Source organism: Pleurodeles waltl, chromosome 3_1 (genome assembly GCF_031143425.1).
Source record: "Pleurodeles waltl isolate 20211129_DDA chromosome 3_1, aPleWal1.hap1.20221129, whole genome shotgun sequence".
NCBI lineage: Eukaryota > Metazoa > Chordata > Amphibia > Caudata > Salamandridae > Pleurodeles > Pleurodeles waltl.
Window position 1 is genome coordinate 131381587 of NC_090440.1, and position 22850 is coordinate 131404436.

Here is a 22850-nt window from a genome sequence, read left to right on the forward strand (position 1 = left end):
CTTTTCAGAAATCACAGCAAGTAAATAGTTGTAAAACAACCTTTTCTCAAGCAAAAGTTTTCATACGAAAGCATATTTTCAACAGCCACATAGCTTAAGACCGGTACAGAACCAGATTATGTGCTGCCTCCTCTTAACACACCATGTAAGCTGAACTAAAATAGCTTCATTTCATGAAAATGCTTTGAATCAATATGAATTTGAATTGTGTAACAATAAATACAAATAATGAATTCCGGTTTTGGCACCCTCCCTATTTAAGCATACATTCCAATTCTGCATATCAAAACGCATTATGTGTATCTTGTGTTAAAATATACATTTGTTATTTATCGATAGCAAATGTTTATTTAGGTTAACCCCTTCCCCGCCATGGAGGTAATGGTTATGTCCGTGGCTGCGTCGCGGAGGCGCCACAGACGAAACCATTACGTCCTGGTACCGGCCCTCGGGGGAAGCCAAAGTGCTCCCCCAGAGAGCCGCCCCCTCACCCACCCCACGGTACGGCTGGAAGGGGAATTGCTTCCCCTTCCACCCCTGACCCACCCCCTCTGACCCCTCGAGTGACCTCAGCACGTGATCGCGTGCTGACCTAATCAGACGTCACCTCCCATCGCTCTGGAAGCATGCTTCCAACGCGATGCGGAAGAGAAATGGTCAGCATTTCTCTTCTGCTCGGGAGGAGGGGACAGGGAGAGACATCAAAAGAAAGGAAAACCTTTTCCTTTCTTTTGATGTCATTCTGAGCATTCCTGCAGCCCGATCGCATCAGAAATGCACACTAAACACCAGGGATTTTTTTTATTTATGTAATAAGGGGAGGGGCCACTTGGGTAAGGGTAGCTCCCCGAGGGGGGCAAATAATAATTAGGGCTGTTCTGCCCCCCCCCTGGAGGCAGATCGGTCTATATTGATTAGGCCGATCTGCCCCCAGGGGGAGAAGAATCCACAAGATGCCGTTTTTTTTATTTATTTTTTTATACTTATGCGTAAGGGCAAGGGCCGCTGCCCAGCGGGGCAAAATATTTTTTAGGCCATTTCTGCCCCCACTGGGGGCCGATCGGCCTATTATAATTATGCCGATCCGCCCCCAGAGGTGGGGAGACAGAAACTTCTAGACACCAGAGATATATATATATATTTTTTATTTACTTTATGTTTTTATGTATTGGGAGTGACCCCTTAGGCAAGGGTAGCTCCACTGGGGGGCAAATTGTATTTAGGCCATTTCTGCCCCCTTGGGGGCAGATCGGCCTATTTCTATTAAGCCCGGGGGGGGGGGGGGGGGCAGGGGCAGAAACCACTTAGGCACCAGGGGTTGGTGTGTGCGTGTATCTGTGTGTTTTGTTTGGGGGCAGCACCTTGGGCAAGGGTCACTCCCCATGGGGGCACCTTACTGTTCGCCATATCTGCCCCCCTTGGGAGCAGACCAGTCTATTTTTGGATGGCCCATCTGCCCACAAGGGGGGCAGAAAGCCCACCAGAGCCCAGGGAAGTTTTTTTTTTTTTTTTTTTTTTGTTTTTTACAAACTAACAGCATGGGCGTATGGCCATACCCCACCCCAAATATATGGGGCCAAAGTTGTTCTGCCCACTAGTGGGCAGATTAGGCAATTACCCCCGATCCACACCTCAGGGGGGCAGAAAGTCTACTAGATGCCAGGGAACAAAAAATAGTGGGGTTGGGGCTACCAACCAGTATGGGCCTGGTTATGCTCCCATCCCAACTGAAGGGGGTAACAGTCTTTCAGCTCTCCCCCTGCACACTAAAACATCTTATCCCACAGCAAGCAAGAGGACATTTGATTATTTTGGGTTTTGGTTTTACATTTGGGCCATGAGAGCTTAGCTAACTCTCAAAATCGGCCCACTTGGAATGGTGAAGGCTGCACTTTTTGGACTTTGGGACGCTGCCATGTAGAAAAATCCACAAGACCTAGACACATCTGAAAACTAAACATCTGGGTGAGTCTAAGGTGGTGTGCTTCACATGCACCCGGCACCATTGTTTTACCCGCAATGCCCTGCAAACCGCCAACTTTGCTAGAAATCACACATTTTTCCCCACATTTTTGTGATGGAACCTTCTCGAATCTGAAGGAATCCACAAAATTCCTACCACCCAGCATTGTCTCATCTATACTGATAAAAATTCTGCTGCACTTGTCAGCCTAAAATGTTTTTTTCAAACTTTCCTTTTGGACCCGCTTTGGTTCTCCCTCAATTCCGACATGTTTTTGACTCTTCCCCCTACACAAGTGAGGTATCATTTTTACCGGGAGACTAAGGGGAACGTTGGGTGGTAGGAAATTTGTCCCAGTGCGGTGATCCCACAAAGAAATGTGGGGAAAATTTGATTTTTTTAGCTACATTTTAGGTTTGCTGAGGATTCTGGGTAAGAAAATATTGGGGGAATCTACTCAAGCCACACCTTCCTGGATTCCCTCGGATGTCTAGTTTTCAGAAATGTTTGGGTTTGGTAGGTTTCCCTATATGGCTGCTGAGCCCAGGACCAAAAACGCATGTCACCCCCCCGCCCCCCACACACACACACAAAAACAGGTAGTTTAGTATTTGATCATTTTGATGTGTCCACATACTGTTTTGGGGGCATTTCCTTTCACGGGCACTAGGCCTACTCACACAAGTGAGGTACCAATTTTAATCCGGAGACTTGGGGGAACACTGGGTAGATGGAAATTTGTGGCTCCTCTCAGATTCCAGAACTTTCTGTCACCGAAATGTGAGGAGAAAGTGTTTTTTGGCCACATTTTGAGGTTTGCAAAGGATTCTGGGTAACAGAACCTGGAGAGATCCCGACAAGTCACCCCCCATCTTGGATTCTCCTAGGTGTCTAGTTTTCAAAAAAGGGCAGGGTTGGTAGGTTTCCCTAGGTGCCGGCTGAGCTAGAGGCCAAAATCCACAGCTAGGCACTTTGCAAAAAACAGCTCTGTTTTCTTTGGGAAAATGTGATGTGTTCACATTGTGTTTTGGGGAATTTCCTGTCACAGGTGCTAGGCCTACCCACACAAGTGAGGTACCATTTTTTAATCAGGAGACTTGGGGGGACGCTGGGTGGAAGGACATTTGTGGCTTCTCTCAGATTCCAGAAGTTTCGGTCACTAAAATGTGAGGAAAAAGTGTTTTTTTGGCCAGATTTTGAGGTTTGCAAAGGATTCTGGATAACAGAACTTGGCAAGAGCCCCACAAGTCCCCCCCATCTTGGATTCCCCTAGGTGTCTAGTTTTCAAAAATGCGCAGGTTTGGTAGGTTTCCCTAGGTGCCGGCTGAGCTAGAGGCCAATACCTACAGCTAGGCACTTTTAAAAAAAAACACGTCAGATTTCAATGTAAAAATGTGATGTGTCCATGTTGAGTTTCCTGTCGTGAGCATTAGGCCTACCCACGTAAGTAAGGTACCATTTTTATTGGGAGACTTGGGGGAACACAGAATAGCAAAACAAGTGTTATTGCCCCTTGTCTTTCTCTACATTTTTTCCTTCCAAATGTAAGACAGTGTTTAAAAAAGACGTCTATTTGAGATATGCCCTGTAATTCACATGCTTGTATAGGCACCCCGGAATTCAGAGATGTGCAAATAACCACTGCTCCTCAACACCATATCTTGTGCCCATTTTGGAAATACCAAGGTTTTCTTGATACCTATTTTTCACTCTTTATATTTCAGAAAATGAATTGCTGTATACCAGGGATAGAGTGAAAACCCATTACAAGGTGCAGCTCATTTATTGGCTCTGGGTACCTAGGGTTCTTGATGAACCTACAAGCCCTGTATACTCCCGCAACCAGAAGCGTCCAGCAGACGTAAAAGTATATTGCTTTAAAAAAATCGGACATCGCAGGAAAAAGTTACAGAGTAAAACGTGGATAAAAATGGCTGTTTTTTTCACATCAATTTCAATATATTGTTATTTGAGCTGTTATTTTCTGTAGGAAATCCTTGTAGGATCTACACAAATTACCCCTTGCTGGATTCAGAATTTTGTCTACTTTTCAGAAATGTTTAGCGTTCCGGGATCCAGCATTGGTTTCACGCCCATTTCTGTCATTAACTGGAAGGAGGCTGAAAGCACAAAAAATAGTAAAAATGGGGTATGTCCCAGTAAAATGCCAAAATTGTGTTGAAAAATTGGGTTTTCTGATTCAAATCTGGCTGTTCCTGAAAGCTGGGAAGATGGTGTTTTTAGCACCGCAACCCCTTTGTTGATGCCATTTTCAGGGGAAAAAAACACAAGCCTTCTTCTGCAGCCCTTTTTCCCCATTTTTATTTTTTTGAAACTAAACTTTTGCTGTATTTTGGCTAATTTCTTGGTCTCCTTCAGGGGAACCCACAAAGTCTGGGTACCTCTAGAATCCCTAGGATGTTGGTAAACAAGGACGCAAATTTGGCGTGGGTAGCTTATGTGAACAAAAACTTATGAGGGCCTAAGCGCGAACTGCCCCAAACAGCCAAAAAAAAGGCTTGGCACCTGAGGGGGAAAAGGCCTGGCAGCGAAGGGGGTAAAACATTTTATTTTCCTCTGGAACTGTAGAAAAAACTAACCACAAAAAGGAAACACGCAGAAATATCTGAACGTTGGAAACAGGTGAGCGACATCAACTTAGCAAATCCTGGTCTATGAGGGGCAGACGTCACAAAACACTGAGAAATAAGTGAAATCTATGATGATGTCACAATGCTTAAACACTAAAGGGTCGTCGGTGGGCCAGAGGCCGACAGACCAATAATATTCCATGTACGAAAACAGAAAAGAACATATAGCGAAAAAAGAAAGCTTGCAATGCAAAAGCACCCCTGGATATAGAATAATTCACAAGCAACAACGAATGCTCTGTGTTTAATCTATTGGCGACAATTCATAAACAAATGTAAGACAATCTTCTGCATCCCATGACTCAGTATTAAGAAAGAATCAGCTTTCAGAATGTAGAAGTTTAAATCTGTTGAACTGAAGTTTGTCCACAAACGAGGTGCTTGATAGTGTGAAAGACAGCAAGTGAATTAGACATTGAGAGACTTTGCATATTTAGAAACAGAAACAAACACAAAAAGTGTTGCCAGTCTTTAATAGATAGCTAAACAAAAACATTTCAAGGAAAGAAATGCAGAGGACAGATGAAAATTATTAAGGAAAAACGAACGCATGCAAAAAAACGATGTATATACTGACCACTTAAATCAAAAGCATATATCTTTCGGCAAGAGAAAAAACCGAGATTATTAAAAATATATATATAACCACTAAAAGAAACATACCACTCCATTTACGGACAGCAACTGGTCACCACGTTTCAATCCTCCATGTCTGTCAGCTATACCACCAGGGATAATTCTAGATATATAAATGGGCGAGTTTTGTTCTTTGCCACCCATTATGTTGAATCCAAGACCTTCTTCTGTTTTTGGCAGTTCAACTACTCTTGGGTGGGAATGGCCTTCACTGGCAGCAAACGCAGCTACGGTGGCCTGCAAGGAGACAAGGAGAAGTCTCAAACTTTGTAAATTATTCAAATAGGATTGTTCATTATTTACACAGCCTCAAACTATATCCCGTTTTTTAAAGACACCAAAGCGAAACAAGTTATAAAATAATAATAGCCTTGTCTAATTGCACGCTTTTGAATATTTCACCATGTTAGGCTGCGAATCGCTAGTAAACTGCAAAAAAAAAAATAACACTGCAGTATGCAAGACAAACAATAGTGTTAATTTCTGTAGTCAAAACAGGGATAAAGTAAAAACACTGGATAATAAAAATCCCAAATCGACATTAGTAAAACAGAGTCTTTTTTATTAAAAGGACACCAAAATGGAGAAAAAAAAATCCAATACGGGGAACTGGAGATATGAATTTTAAAATATTTAAGCAAAAATAGCTGCAAAAAGCTGTAAGTGACAATGATAGTGAACGGAAGGGGTAGACGGTGACCTGGAAGCAATTTCATACACAAAGTGGGTTTGTCTCGGACAAAGATTTTACCTCCTGACTTAAATCTTTTTTATGGTGCTCAATATCCTTCAGCGGTTCAAGCTTTAAGCTGTATACGCTGAAGTCTTAAATCTCAGGTGTGAGGAAGTTGTCCCAAAGTTATCTTTTTTGGCATATATTAGGCACACTCAACGTCCGTGTGTAACAACCAACCCAGGAAGAGATAAGTGAATTGCCAGGAGAATAGCAAATTAATTTTATTATACACGTTTTCTGACAGAGGAGTCATCTCCATCAACTAGTGTGTAAATGTGATTGACACTTTACAAGTGATAACTGTGTCCACTTCTCGTTGGAGGGCGGCCGGCAGAACACTTGTTCATTATGCACTTCCAACTCTTAATTTTTATCAAGCAAGATATGCAGGACTTCAAAATGTAACCTTATTCTAGTCAAGTGCCCGTTTTCTTCTAGACTTCAATCAGTAGGGCCTTAACGCCAGTGTTAATTAGACACTTGTAAACGGTGTTCTGTTATTCTGTCAATAGGGGGAGTAAGATGCAAACATGTGAACTTGGGAAGGATTCCGATGGTGAAAATGTCTGTTATTGAAGAGTCAACCAAAGGTATACATCTTTGGGGAAGGATAATTGTTACAGCATCAGAGGCCGCTGACATTTCAACGCCATGTTTAATCCACTAGACAAGAAAGGGAATATTTAGCCTTTACTATTTAACTGCAGGATGAGAAGGAGTGCGGATAACAAGTCATTTAATGCTAAAACAGTTTCAATAAAGAGTGGCTGCTAGGAATTCGACGCATTCTACCAATAGCATTACACACATCAAACCCCTGAGTGTTGATCTCAATCTCCTCAAAGGACAGAGATCGTTGTGATAACCACACGCTCTGCAATCATTTGCATATCAACTGAAAGTCCGCAGGTCAACAAAATGTAGGCACCACCACCGCAGAGCTCTCTGCAGTGCGGTGGGGCCGAAGGGAGGTCAATACACTTGATCAGAGAACACTCATGCACAAGGTTCACACCCAACATTCTGACAGAGATAACTAGCTACCTGACATTCATTCCTTTCACACACTAAGCAAGCCATTTTCCAAAGGTCACTCTCCACGACAATGGAGGTGCACTCCGCTGAAAAGCTAAAATCAGAAAATCGCTCTGTGCGATATGGAGACTTGGATGACAAGGCCTGCAGCTCACTCACCCTCCGGGCAGATGTCATGGCCACTAAAAAGGCTGTTTTGATGGTAAGCAGACGGAGGGGACAACTGTGTGGTGGCTCAAACAGAGCACACGAGGTACAAGAGAACCAGGTTCACGTCCCACTGAGGCATTATAAAAGGCAGAGGGGGGGAAACATATGTACAAGCCCTTTTAGGATCCTATTTACAACAGGGGACTGAAACAATGAGGGGTGGTCAGGCAGCCGCAGAAAAGCAGATAAAGCAGACAGATAACCCTTAAGAGTGCCCACACCAGAGACCTGCTGGGCAAGACTGATTTGCATATGGCTGGGTCCAAACTGGGGTGGCATGGTGAGCAAAAAAACGATGGATTAAACCCAGATCTATGACTGGGGGTGAGTGTTTGACAATGTTCAGCATTCCGTCCATCACTTGTTGTTTTTGCTTTGTCACCCTAAGTGGGAAGGGTATGCCTAGACGTGGGTCCCGTGCTTTCCATGCCACTGGATTCAAGCTAGCCTGGCTGATGAGGGGTGAAACCCCGAAACCGGTCCCAGGATGCTTGTTTCCGGTCCAGTGAGGACCTGGCTTGGCAGTTCGGTCTGGACTGTTCCCATGAGGAACAGGGTCAAGACTGATTTGCATATGGCTGGGTCCAAACTGGGGTGGCATGGTGAGCAAAAAAACGATGGATTAAACCCCAGATCTATGACTGGGGGTGAGTGTTTGACAATGTTCAGCATTCCGTCCATCACTTGTTGTTTTTGCTTCGTGGGTCCTGTGCTTCCCATGCCACTGGATTCAAGCTAGCCTGGCTGATGAGGGGTGAAACCCCAAAACCGGTCCCAGGATGCTTGACGATGGATTAAACCCAGATCTATGACTGGGGGTGAGTGTTTGACAATGTTCAGCATTCCGTGTTGTGACGTGGGTCCCGTGCTTCCCATGCCACTGGATTCAAGCTAGCCTGGCTGATGAGGCGGTCCCAGGATGCTTGTTTCCGGTCCAGTGAGGACCTGGCTTGGCAGTTCGGTCTGGACTGTTCCCATGAGGAACAGGGTCAAGACTGATTTGCATATGGCTGGGTCCAAACTGGGGTGGCATGGTGAGCAAAAAAACAATGGATTAAACCCAGATCTATGACTGGGGGTGAGTGTTTGACAATGTTCAGCATTCCGTCCATCACTTGTTGTTTTTGTTGTTGTTTTTACAATAAAAAGAACATCAGAGAGAGAAGAAGAAACAGAATGTAAAGACTTCTCTGTACAATATTTTACAAATCTTTGCCAACAGCAGGCGTACACCATTTTTGGTGGAGGACCGGCTGGCTGCTAAAATAACATTACAGACTTAGGGAGGAAGGTCGAAGGCTGTCAAACTGGCACTGCTCAATCTCCACGCATGAAGGTGCAGAGTTGACAAATTTGGGTGGAGAACCCTCCCCTGCTGCCTGATCGGAGGATCAATGCTCATTTTCAGTAGCTCGTGATACCAGGCTCTCCGTGCCCAGTCTGGAGCCACAAGGGTTACTTCTGCCTGGTCGTTCTTTATATTTTTGAGAACTCTGGGCAGGTGTGGTATGGGGTGGGGGATGTTAAGCATATAGCAAGCCTAAGCTCCACTCGTGACAAAAGGCATCACAGAGCGATTGCCGCCATTGAAATTCCAAAGTGCAATACTGCTGACGTTGTACTTTCACTTCAGAGGTGAATAGATCTAACAAAGGTTCTCCCCACTGCTCAGAGAGTCCTTGAGCCACCTCAGAGTGTAGAGACCACTCGTGATCCTCTAGGCTTTGCCGGCTGAGTTTGTCCACCCTGGCATTCAGAGAACCTGCCAGGTGTTGAACCACCAGGGTTATGCCCTGTTGTTACAGCCATGACCAGAGAGGCAGGGGCTCCTGACAAACGGTCACCGACCCCCACCCCGCTCTGCTTGTTGCACTACTACATGGCGGTGGTGTTGTCCGTGAACACCTGCACCAACTTCCTCTTGACAGAAGAAGAAATGCCTTCAATGCTAGTCAGATCGCCTGGAGCTCCAACAGTTTGATGTGGAGTCCGGATTCCACCGGAGACCAGATTCCTCTGATCTCTACCTCTCCCAGATGGCTGCCCCATCCCAGACAAAACTCATATGTCACTACTGTGAGGTCTGGTTGGGTAAAGGAGAGGAGTCTGCCTCTGACCCAATCGCGGTTTGTACCCTACCACTGCAGGTCTTTTGCATTTGCTTCGAGATCTGGACCATGTCGGAGATATTTTCCCGATGCTGCGCCCTTTGGAACTTCAGGTGCCAATGCAGAGCCCGCACATGCCATCTAGCATGATTTACCAGCAGGATGCAGGAGCCCATGAGGCCTAGTAGCCTCATAGTCAGTCTCTCCGAAACCAGGATAGAGGGAGAAACATCGGTATCATAACCTGAGTATCCTGGACTCGCTACTCAGGAGGATAAGCCAGAAACTGCACTGTGTCTAGAATCGCTCCTATGAAAGACAGCATCTGAGAGGGAGTCAGGTGTGACCCTGGCACGTTTATAGTGAACCCCTGTAAATGCAGGAGGTCGGCCGTAGTCTGAAGGTGGGAGACGACCGCTTGGAGTAAGGCCATCTTCAATAACCAGTCGTCGAGGTAGGGGGAAGGCTGAAACCCCTAACCTTCACAGATGAGCTGAAGCCACCGCCATCAACTTGGTGAACACTCCAGGAGCACTAGTAAGGCCGAATGGTAGCACAGTGAACTGAAAGTGCTCGTGGCTTACCTTGAACTGCAGGTAAAGCCTGTTAACAGGCAGGGTGGGAATATGAAAATATGCATCTTGTAAGTCCAGCGCTACCAACCAGTCTTCTAAGTCAAGGGCAGAAAAGACCGGAGCCAAAGTGAGCATCTTTAACTTCTCTTTCTTGAGGAAGAGATTGAGAGTCCGTAAATCTAGAACAGGACGAAGACCCCCCCTCCTTTTTGGGAATCAGAAAGTAGCGGGATTAACAACCACTGCCTACTTCTGATATTGGGACCCTTTCTATGGCTCCCTTTGTCAAGAGAACCGTAACTTCCTCTTGGAGCAGAGACAAATGAGCCTCCACCAGCCATTCGAATGTTGGCGGTATTGGGGGAGTAAAGCATTGAAATGGCAGGGCATAGCCCTTCCTGATCTGTAGTACCTAAGCGGCCGATTTATTGGACTACTGGCAGTGGAGTAGATGATGTTGAATTCTCCCTCCAACTGTGCAAGCATAGTCCTGCAGAACCAAACTAGGAGGGCTTTGAGGCTGCAGCTGCCGGGGGCTGGGTGGTGGACGACTTCTGGCTTCCACAACCTTTACGTCTGAAGGCACCACACCCACATCCTTGCGTAGCCTGGGGTGGTTGCGCAGGACGGTGGCTGGCATAGGGGTAGAGCAGTGCCACACCCCTTCTGTATCCACAAAAGGCAGACGGTGGACGGGTGGTCGTTGAGAGGCCCAAGGACTTGGCCTTACAAGCGAGTCCCATCGAAGGGCATGTCCATAAGATTTTCTCAGAAAGGCATGACGCCGTTAGGCCACCATTGATGCAACTGCTCTGTCCAGCGAGGCAGTTGAATCCAAGCCACACAGAATGATGAACTTCACTGCTTCCCTCCAGTCTTTTACTGCTTGGGAGAGTATGGCCCAGGTCTCCTCCGGGACCTGAGGCAGCACTTGCAGAACCATATCCCAAAAGGTGTGTGAGAAACAGCTCAATAAGCATGAGGTGTTCACCAACTTCAGTGCCAGGCTGGTGGAAGAAAACATCTTCTTCCCAATATGGTCCAGCCTCTTGGATTCCCTGTCGGGTGAGCGGAAGGAATGCACTGTGGGAAATTGAGGCTTGGACAACCAAGCTCTCAGGGGTGGGGTGTTGACTGAGGAAACTAGGGTCGCCCGGTGCAGAGCAATGGCGGTGGGCAATCGTCCTATTTACTGGTGCCCTGGTGCTGGGCTTGGACCAAGTTTCCAGCAAGACGTCAGTAAGTGAAACACTGCATGGCAGGAGGGTTTCAGAAGTAGAAGCACCAGGCTGAAGAACTTCGGCCAAGATGTTTGTCTTCACAGCCACCGACGGCAGTTCGAGGTCGAGGACCTCCGCTGCCCTACGCATCACCACTTCATAGAAGGCTCCCTCCTCTATAGCCACTGTAGGGGGAGACACCAAGAGACCCACTGGCCTCTCCTAGATCCTCATACCAGTCCATAGATCTTTCTAACTGGTTTTCTAAAGAGTCCAGTGACCCCTCACAATATTCTCCCTTGCATGGCTGTGAAAAATAAGACTCTGGCAACGATCTGGCACCTGTGGGCGCCGTCAGTGCTGGAATCCGCATTGTGCTATACCGTTCCGGATCGTCGGGAATCAGAATGGGGCTGGCGCAATCGGTCGGCACCGGGAGCATCAGTGTTGGGGCTGGCGCCGAAGAAGGCCGCCTGGGTACAACCAGCACCGATCTGGAGTCGGATCCATGAGATCCCATTGGTGCTGAGGCCGAAGGCATTGGCGCAGAAACTGATGAGGCTTCCCCTGACCCCGCGGGGCCCGAAAGCATGCCAGAGGGGTCAGCCCGCTCGAATATGCTGTGCATGGCCTCATCAAGTTCCTTTACCAGAGCAGATATCGCTCTGGCTCCCGGAAAAGGGGGGAGGCGCAGACTCAGACTGAGCAACAGCTCCCCAGAACCTTGCCTAGAATGCCGATGTTTCCCACTCATTGCGTCGGCAGACAGACGAGATAAAGTCAAAATCTGCTTGGACTTCTTTTTGTGCCTCTTCCTTAAGTGTCCCAAGGACCTTGAGTGTGAAGAAGAGGACTTGGGGCTCTTGGAGTGGCCCCGCGACCTCCTTCTCAACCGGTACCGAGACCTCCAAGGAGTCATGCATGCCGGTGTCTTTGACTGCTAGGCTGCAAGCAGTTTTAGGGACTGCCCCCTGAAAATCTTTGGTGCCATGGCCTGGAAGTTTGAGCACGACTAAGTCGTGATCGTGCGCCAAACACCAGAGGCAGACGAGGTGAGGATCCGTAAACCGGCATGGTGCGGTGACAGGCGCCACACGGCTTAATCTCTGACTTCCTGGATGACATACTCGACACACCACAAGAAAAAACTTCGAAAAACAGTCAAAAAAGGCCAGTCAAAAAGCAACAGAGGGGTAGCTCTCCCTGGTTCAGCGCTAACTGGCCCATAAAGATAAGAACTGAAATCCACACGTGTGGGTGGCGCCTATATAGGTGACCAAGATGTCATATCCAGTGCAGACGATGCCACGGTTTGATTAGTGCCTGTCGGGGACACTAGGCTAAGTCACCCAAGTGGGTCAGCATTTTTCTTGGAACAAGAAGGGGAACGCTGGATGTTAGGAATATTGTGGATTCCTGCTGATACCAGAAGTTTACTTCACAGAAATGCAAAGTAAACATGCAATTTTAGACAAAGTTTGAGATTTGCAGGGCATTCTGGATAAGAAAACTAGAGGATCTACACAAAGCCTACCACCTGGGGCTCTCCCGGATGTCTACTTTTCAGAAATGTCTGGGTTTGGTAGGTATACCCAGGGGGCAGCTGACCTGAGCCTGAAAAGTGCAGACATTCAGCATACAAGTAGGATGATATTGGGACTTAGCCCAACAACTCTGCTACACATATGTAAAAAATAAAAAAATAAAAAATAAAATCCGAAATCAAAATGTCCCCTCTTGCCAAAAAGATAGGAATGCTTTAGTCCCCAGTGGGGCAGAAATACTTTTTTGGTTATACTGGAAGTGGAGGCTAGGTCCAAAGTGTGGGAAGGTGGTAGGGCCACACCACACCTTGTAGCAATAAAAAAAAAACTCTCTAGTGTCTAGTGGGCTTTCTACCTCACCCACTGGGGAATACTGGAGTTGAAGACATATTGATAGCTTACAGTGGGCTTATATCCCATTGAATGACCACTGGTTGGCTTCATGGTCACTCATTTTCTGGCTTCTGATTTGCTAACACATGCAGCTGTCCTCTTCTTCAGTCTGACCCTCCCCTGGAACATGGAAGATAGCAAGAATACTTGTGTCCTTCCATGGCTCGCATTGTGGGTGCTACTTTTTATTTTTATTTTAAGTACTACAAGAGAGTGCACGTCTTCGTGCTGCTTACCACCATCTGTCGCATCCATGCCTGCGTCCTTCTTGTTGCTTGCCTCCTCCACCCTCCTCCATGCCCACTTCCTTCCTGTTGCTTCGCCCCCCAATATTTTATTGTTGCTTGCCCCTCCTTCTGCCCATGTTGTTGCTAGCCCCATTCTGCCATCTGTGCTGTTGCTTGCCCCCTCCTGCCGTCTGTGCTGTTGCTTGCCCCCTCCCGCGTCCGTGTCGCTGCTTGCCCCCTCCCGCCCTCCGTGTCGCTGCTTGCCCCCTCCCGCCCTCCGTGTCGTTGCTTGCCCCCCACGCCCTCCGTGTTGCTGCTTGCCCCCCACGCCCTCCGTGTTGCTGCTTGCCCCCCACGCCCTCCGTGTTGCTGCTTGCCCCCCACGCCCTCCGTGTTGCTGCTTGCCCCCCACACCCTCCGTGTTGCTGTTTGCCCCCTCATGCCCTTATTGTTACTTATTCCCTCCTGCGCTGCACTGTACTGTTACTTGCCACTTCGCGTCCTGCATAGCACGTCCCTAAATACCATACCCCACACCACTGCTCACCTCCCCCTTTTCCGAATGCACAACCTCACAGTAAACAATACAATATGACCATGCTATTCCAAATCAAATCCTACCACCATATTTCCCTTCACACAGCACAACTTCATCCACAAATGTGTGCTTCCATGCGCCACAACACCTCAAACACACACCATCTATTAGACACACACACACCCCACCCTATACTATACTTCCCCCCTACATCTCAAACCACACCGAGCACAAACAACATACAATGATAGCAAGTTATCACTATGCTGAGTGAAATACTAGAAACTGGTTGCTAAACAAGCCCAACAACACACACCAATCCCCCTCACCACATGGTATGTTAAACCAATGTACATATATTACCACACCCCAGACTTCCACTACAGAATGCTCTACACCTCATGACGTATTTCACAGTAAGCTAGCGAAACACCAGGCGAGTCCTACCTCTGTAAGCAGCACTGTCTGAAGACAGACTGCATCACTTAACACTGCACACAAATAATGAATACAAACACAGGGGAGATGTTACACTATTGTTATACATCCATATGATGTATAAGCATCACCTTGGGTTCAGAGGACGGTTGCCCCACCAGAGTAGCTCTGATGGGACTATCCTCAACATGCATTCTAAGAAAGGTAATAAACTAGTGTCAGATCGTTGTATACATACACTCTCATATACAATCACTACAAATTAAGGATATGCCTGGATTCAGAAGGTAGGCTGAAAGATATCTTACCCTGCAATGTTAAAACTTATATGTTCTTAACAAGCGCTGTCATCTTTGCATGTGGCCGGGCTTAGGGGGAAGTCAATTTCTTATCAACTAACTCCACATACCCACATCACAACACTTTTTATTATTGAGCAGGTATAACCATCATATTACAGTTTGCTTTTTTAGAAACAATTTGCAACATGAATTAGAGTGACTACATCTGTCATAATCCAGATAACGTCACTACATCTAGAATAGCTAGAAGAAACCTACAACCTTAACTGGAATGAAGAATGAAACAGTGTTAGTGCTTTGTTCTTACAAGGCATAACAGACACCTATGGGGAAAAAAACCTTCAATGCATACACTACATCAAACTGTTTTTTTGTCTTGATACATATAACCGAAATCCAGGCGATGATTGGTACAAATAGACAAGGAAATAAACATTTTAGATTAAAAACACCTTAGCTGAAGCATGGAAAAGTGCTGGTGCTTTGTGCTTACAAACTATAATAGACACCTATGATTAAAAAAAAACATTCAATCCTAATTGAAACTGTAAGAAAAAGTGCTAGTGCATATGCTACAAACTACTTTGTACTTAAAATTATCATGATACATTTAACCTAAATCCAGATGATGATTGGTGCAAATAGACAAAAATAAAAAACCTTGGATTGAAATACACAGCACAAGAAAAGTAATACTACTACTTCATGCTTACAGAATGCAAATAAGCAAATAAGCCAATATAATAACTTGCAATCTTGAATTAAGTTAAAATAGGCAAATATTCAAGGGATATAAATTGCTGCCAGATAGCTGTAAACCTCTTGACACTCCTAACTCTCTTTGCATATGCTTGTTCAAACTGCTTAATCCTTACCATTTTCACCCACCACCCATGGAGCTTTGGGACCTACCATGCCCCCTAATTTTCCAAAATTAATGAGAGCTACCGTAAATGTAATCGAGATGAAATACTGTCCATATTTATGTATCTTACGGGTCTCCATATATGTCCCACACAACACTTGCTTCTACTGCCAACCTTGATTGCAGAACTTTATTTTTAAATACAAATAGTTCCTCCCAGAACAGAGGGAGTTTTGTTCATTTATAAAATATATGGAGCCACTCCCTCCTTCCTTCCTGATGACAATAGAAGCACTGGTCCGGAACCTAAGGGAACGTTTTATGGAGAGCTTGGAGAGAGTTGTGTGCCCTCCAGCGGGACCGAAAGAACACTTTGCTGCTTTAAGGGATTAATGCCCAAGTTCAGTGATTAGCTGCCAATCTCCCTCAGACAACCTGTGTTCTTTCAAAACCCTTCTCCAGGAAAATGGCAGTCAATTCCTGAGCCAGAGATTACAAAGCATCCTAAACCAATTACTGTTGCCTATAAGCTTACTCCTGGCTAACAAGTGCCAAGACCACGTGGTCTTCTTGAATGGCTTGCTGTGTATTGGTAGATAAAAAATGAATTATCTGATCATAACTTAGGAAGAGCTGGCTACATTGTACCCCATACCGTAATAAATCTAATTCCATTTAATATAATTACCCCCCACTACGAAGTCATTCAGCTCCTTAAATCCCTTAGAATTCCAGAGTCCTATCGCTGCCCTTGATAGATTTAACCCAAAATAGTTCCATTCCTGCAACTTGAGATAGCTATAACCAGCTGTGATCTGGCAGCAACTAAAAAGAACTTCGATCCCACTGCTTATCTCCTGGATGAACTTGTAGTGGGTTTTCTTGAACAATTTCGCAGTTTTGATAAAAGTTGGGAGATTTACCACAGATTCTTGGATTATCTTTCTCAACAAAAACAATTTTAACACCTCTTTGCCCTGAATTAATTGTATCATGATATCGAGCAATGCTTCCTGGTAATATGCCTGAAAATGGGTGAGTGCTAGACCCTCCTGGGTCTTATCAAGCTTCAATATTGATTACTTCACCCTTGGTTTCCTATTGCATACGAAGTTTCTAACAAGAGAGTCTAGTTCCCGGAAGTAAGAACAACTAATTTTTATTGGTACACTGCTAAAAAGAAAAAGAAATAGTGGTAAAGTGGAAATCTCGACAAAAGAGACCCTCCCCATCAATGTCAATGGAAAGACCGACTATCTTTTTAATAGTGCTGGAGTTTTTCATAGCATGATTGTATAGTTTAATTGAAATAACTGGATGTAGTTTTTTCTCACAAATATCCCCAAATAACAAATTGGTCGCTGTGAGCTAGCCTAATGCCTTAAGAAAACGGGAAGACCAATAGCGCACACCACAACTCAATATGGCATACAGTGCACCATACACATTTCAACACCCACCTGAAGAAATGAGGACTCATTACATTACTTAATATCACTAGGTGTTACTGCTACTGTGCAACTCACTAGGTGACAAGACAAACAATTTGTCAAAAATACACTGTATACCACTAACCCCCCACCCATCATGCATACCTTAGCACATGCATCACATTACCGTATAAATATCCCAAGAACTTCCTCTTAATACACCTGAAAAACAACAAACTGACACCACCACCAGACACGGCCGCCATGCACAGTGCCAGTTCAACACTATCATAAACCCCACTATACTAAATCATTCATCATACCACACATACTCAAACATCACACAACCATCACACAACCACCTACACACTGAATTATGTGCCGTCATACTACTTTAAATATGTTAGTACACATCAACTATGTCAAACAACTATACACAATAAATATAACACAAGCACACAATTTTATATATACTGGCAACTTGGGAGTCACCTACTGCAAACAGACAATAGATGTTCTGAGATACAAATCAGTGACATAACAGATTTCATAAATACAAACGTTCCTTTCCATATCAGGGACCTAAACACTTCAGGTCAAGATATTCAATCCAAGAAGTCGATCCAAGACCTTTTTCTTGCAACCACTAACTAACCTCACCGCACAGAAAACAGAATGCACCAGAAGATCATATGATCCATTACCTTGAACACAACATGCATCAAACCATCTTCACACATAAATCATGCCACATAAATCAATTGCCAATATGCTTTATACACAACTTCATCTACACACTGCATCACACCCACAAACTCAATACCAAATACAACACATCATATATAAGAACCGTCCAATATCCAACCATCCACCTTAACACTGGATTGCTCATCAAAGCACATGACAACGAATACCAAACTGACAAACCGGCCACACAGGTTTCATCAGCAGCACATTGCATTACACTATGTCAAACCATAAAAAACTATGTCACACCAGCCTTAGCACACCCACCACATCCCACTAAACGTGCCATATTTGCAACCTCTTACTATACCCTAACAGCTAACAACAATGCAATACTTCAGACTATGCCATTATGAACATCACTTGACTGATAACTCAAGCGCCACATTCCAAAACTAAGAAGCACTTGCAAAACATGCACCTATACACCCCAGATACAATACAATGTCATTCTCGCAAACTGAGGTCCAACTAAGCAAAGGGTCCTTTGAAAACAACAGATCTTGTGCGAAACAAGACCATAACAACTAACAACCATCATTACATGACACTCTTCATCAGTATAAGGAAACAGTAAAAAGCACATATGTCAAAACATCAAAAACCAAACATCATTAAATCCAGTCACACACCATCAACACCCATACAGCACACCCCCTTGTGTATCTGCATCAATGCATACATAGGCGAAACTGAGCTGGAAGGTACACAGGCCGAACCCGCTACTTACAGACTCTCCTTTGCGCAGAATAACATGCGTTTCATGTAACATGCAATGCACACAGGTAACCGTATCACCTAGCCTCTCATTCACAGACACTGCGTACACTTACCTGGATCTGGGTGTGACGAAAGCCAAAACCAACTCCATCCCTGCAGCAAGCCCACAAATGGAGGCAGACAAATCAACATACTACCTAACATGCATAACTCCAGAGAACTCTAATCAACACCACAACCATCGCTATTCAGTTTATAGAAAAAGTGTAACATAAAAACATAAGATAATTAGTTCCACTTGATGCCCCTTCAACACTAGCATCCTCCCACACCGAGAAAACAGTCTGACGAAAGTGTCTGCAAAACGAAAAAGATAAGCAAAGTTCAGAGTTGCAGGGACGTACAGCTAAACATACAAGAATAAATGTGAATGAAACTAGTATAACAAAAGTTAAACAAGTCTGTAACTTTGTGGAATTTAAAGAACCAGTACATGATGGGAATTTTTCTCTCTCTAGACAATTCACATGGCTTTAAGAATTGCCAATATGAAACTCCTTTGTCGTACCTTGGCAGTTGCGTTAGCTCTTACTTCTGGACTACTGCTGATGTCCACGGTCTCATATACATGCTCATAAACCTAGGAAAACAAAATATTACGAGGTTAGATGCAAAGTTGCAGTATGTTTAAATGTCTTGAATGCTTTTACTTTAAAGCAAGTTGTCTACAAGCCATAGGACTGTAAACATAGATATACTGTATTCACAAAGAATAGGAGCGTAAGTGAAAAATATAAATGGCTCTCTAATGTAGTAGATTACAGTAGATTGCAATGACCGTTTCATTAAATTGAGGATTATGATCTTTCTAAAGTAAAAAAGACAAACCGCCGCAAGTCTGTGCTTGCTGTTCTTATTTTAAAGGCTCCTAATGGCTAATGAAAGCCACTCGTATGGCGCCAAACTAAATATACAGAAAATAAAACGTTAATAAAAAGGTTGTGGGTCCTACTAAAAACCTGATAATATAACTCCAAAACATAATGAGCTTTGTAAAGACTGAGCTCAAGAGATACAAATGAGAACCCAAATTCCACTTAGAAATCAATTTCCATTGAGGTGCTTGCTTCATTACTGGTATAATGCAGAAACCCTCAAAATTAAGGCTAAGGCCATTCATTACTCTGCTATTTATTCACCTAGAAGCTATTTGAAGACTTGGGAGCAATGAAAAGACAATTTCAAAAGCAACTGCTATTTTAGTCGAGTTTGTGTGTGGCTGTTTAGATGGACGAGTAGAGTGGGTAAATTTCAGAATGAGACAAGTGTGAGTGACTGAGTGCAAATATAATTAATGGGTCACTAAATTCAGGGATGGAAGATTTGAGGACTGCAGGGGTTTCTGTCCACATTTTATTTTGTGGTGTTGCTATGTGCGCCCCAAGCGGCTAGGGTATGCCCAGATGTGGCCCCCTTGCTCGCTGCACCACTGGATTCAAGCTAGCCTGGCTTATGAGCGGTGATACCTCGAAACAGATCCCAGGATGCTCGTTTCCAGTCCAGGGAGGACCTGGCTTGGCATTTGGGGATGGACTGTTCCCATGGGGTGCAGGGTCAAGATTCCGTTGCGTATGGCTGGGTCCAAACTGGGGTGACATGGCAAGCAAAATAACAATGGATTAAAACCAGAGCTGTGACTGGGGATGAGTGTTTGGAAAGTTTCAATAATCATCATTTTATTTTGTGGTGTTACATGCAGGTTATAACCATCTTAAAGGTTGGAGCCTTAGACAGTAGTAGTGATAAGGTTATAAAGGTGATAAGAATTACAGATATTATGGGAGTGCAAGCATCATACAAGTGGTGAGAACACTGGTGCCAACAATGCCCATAATATGGTGAGAATTATCACCATTAGACATGTTCAAATGTGTTCCGTGGCTCCATAATCCTTAGCACATGTTCAGACTGGTGTGATCACTCAATCTTGAAGGCATGTTTAAATTTACACTCAGAAATCTTAAGTGCCGAAAAAGATTTGCTCCAAGTCTTTGCTGTATAGCCACTAACATCCTTATTAAACGTGAATGCATTTTAAGATTTGTAAAATTAATAATCATTGATTTTAGGAGCATGCCCATATTTGCTCTATCACTGAGTAATCCTAATCGCATGTTCAGATTTCTACAAGTACTCGCCACCTTCTAAATCCCTGGGACGCTTCACATAATGCAAGCAGGTACGCCGTTGCAGCATAAAACATTTGACCCCTGGCAATAGGTCAGCATAAGAGATGGGGTTCGGTCCCAATGCCAGGATTGATGTAACACTGCACCTCTCTTCACCATCTCCTTGCACATACTTTTAGCTGCTTCTCCATGAGCATCTACACTGAGTCCCATGTCAGCTCTATCTCCACGAACACAGGCAATACCAAACCTGTCAGTTTTTAAGACCACAGAGTATAATGAGGAGCACATCCATGTTTTGAGGTCAATAAGCAGAATGTTTCTCATGACTGGAAGTCTGCTCAGGGGTGTTGAATTTAATGAAATATGTAATTGTCTCTGAGATAGGTTGCTTCCTAAATCTACTTGTCTTCTAAAAAAAATATCTAACTGTCCCTTTGGTGCCCTGTAGTGCTGCGACAATTATAGCAGCCATCTCATTATGTAAGAGCTCAGATAATAGCCATTCTGATTATGCCAGTGCTACTACTATAGTAGGGCTTAAATAGTTACAATTTCAATCCTTACTATAGCAATTTTCCTTATTTTGCCACCATTTCAGGGATCTACATACTGGGGCTGGAGGAAGAAGTAAGCAATAGTTCTAGAGCTGGAATACCTTTGAGTCTGCAAACCTACTAACTTGCATGTTTTAAGGATTTTCACCTGCTCTCCTCTAATCTTTTCCCATAATGAGAAAGGTTGGAAATTTACTCCTGATAGTGGCAGCAGTTGAAGTTCTTCCAGGGTTAGGAATAAAGTGGTTGGAGGGAAAGTGAACTTGTAAACGCTCAATAGATTTTCACATGAGCAAATCTGCACATGCATATTTGCTCAAGCTAAAATACAGTTCACAAATATTTTCAAAGAGTACGATTTCCTGGTCTATTTCTGTAAGTTCTTGTGAATTCATAAAAACCACTAATGCAAAGACATACCATTGGTGCACTTTTGTGATTTTCTTTAAGAATTGGGGCCCTAATTAGGTCTGGCGTTAACAAAGATGTTTTTACTAAACCTTTATTTCTCTATCAGCTGGGCTTTACTGTGAGTGATCGCATTCTGCTCCTCCACAAGGAGCATATTGGCGTACAATGTAGTTTTGTTCAGTGCCAGGAACTACTGTTGCAATCAGTGGAGTAACAGAACTGGAGGGAGCCCCCTCCAGACTCACTCAAGGCAGGTGCTGTGTGAGAGGGCTACAGTGCCTTTGTTACGACACTGGTAGTAATGTGTGCTTTTTGAGACCAAAACCTTTTTTTCTTTTTGCCAGTGTTTGCTACAATGTTGAGTGCCTGGGAACTCTCACAACAATAAAGTGTTACAGAAGCCATGTCAAAACAAGACATGCATTGACAAAACCAAAAGACTCACAAGAAATGTCGGATCAGTTGGCTTTGCCAGTGCTTGTTTATTGCCATGCTTCCCAAAAATTGTGTTGAAAATGGTTACACTGAGTTTCCATTAGGAATATGTTTTGGAAATACTAGCATGCATAAACAAATTTTACAAAATGAAGCTTTAAAGAATAGCACCTAAAATGTCATAGTAGCTAAACAATTTTTTTCCTACTTGCATTTTTTCTGAACATTTTATTTTGAAAGCAAAGAATCATCACTCTTGCTTACAAGCTTCTGCAAACATTTGTATCTGATCAGAGAGCATTCTGGGAGCATTATATGTAGCATCACATTGTCAACCTTTTTAAATGTGTACATCTTTTTTTTTTTTGTGGAACCACTGTCAGTAGTGCAGTGTGGCCGTAAAATGTTTATTTACAGCACTCACATTAATTATCAAGGCTTCTCATTAATGAACCATAAATACAAGTTTGAACAACATTACCTTAACACATATATCACTTCAACTGCAGACAGATCCCTTCTCTGTAAACTGGCAGCCAAGGGGTTAGTTCTGCAGGGGATTGGGTCTACTTCTCCTAAGGACAAAATAAACATGAAACCCTGTTGTCCTTGACCCCAAACAATATGTCCAGGGCGTCGGGCTATAGGAATTTCATATCCCTGTCTGCTGTAGGTCTACTGCCCAGGGGACAGCAACAATCACAATTCACAGTAGCAGAATAAAGTTGGCTGCAGTTTTCTTTGTGCATTGACTTCATACAACAGTGACCTATGCAGGAGCACCACTGCTGCAGTGCAACTGGCCTTATTTGTATATAAAGAGGAGGGAATTAATGCACACCAATTTCATAGAAATGCAGGAGTTGTGCGATTGATAGTCTTAGAAATACATTAGGTGGCTTACTAACAAGCACTGTGGT

At 44.2% G+C, this 22850-nt stretch overlaps 1 protein-coding gene across 1 annotated transcript in view; it reads right to left on the reverse strand.

Moving 5' to 3' along the window:
• LIN7C (lin-7 homolog C, crumbs cell polarity complex component) overlaps nucleotides 1–22850 on the reverse strand; it is a 100582-nt gene that overhangs the window by 39064 nt on the left and 38668 nt on the right. The window contains exons 3-4 of the mRNA XM_069221967.1: nucleotides 18907–18978; nucleotides 5278–5487 (exon numbers count right to left, since the gene is read on the reverse strand). Of these exons, the coding sequence (XP_069078068.1) occupies nucleotides 5278–5487; nucleotides 18907–18978 (282 nt within the window). The remainder of the gene's footprint in view (nucleotides 1–5277; nucleotides 5488–18906; nucleotides 18979–22850) is intronic.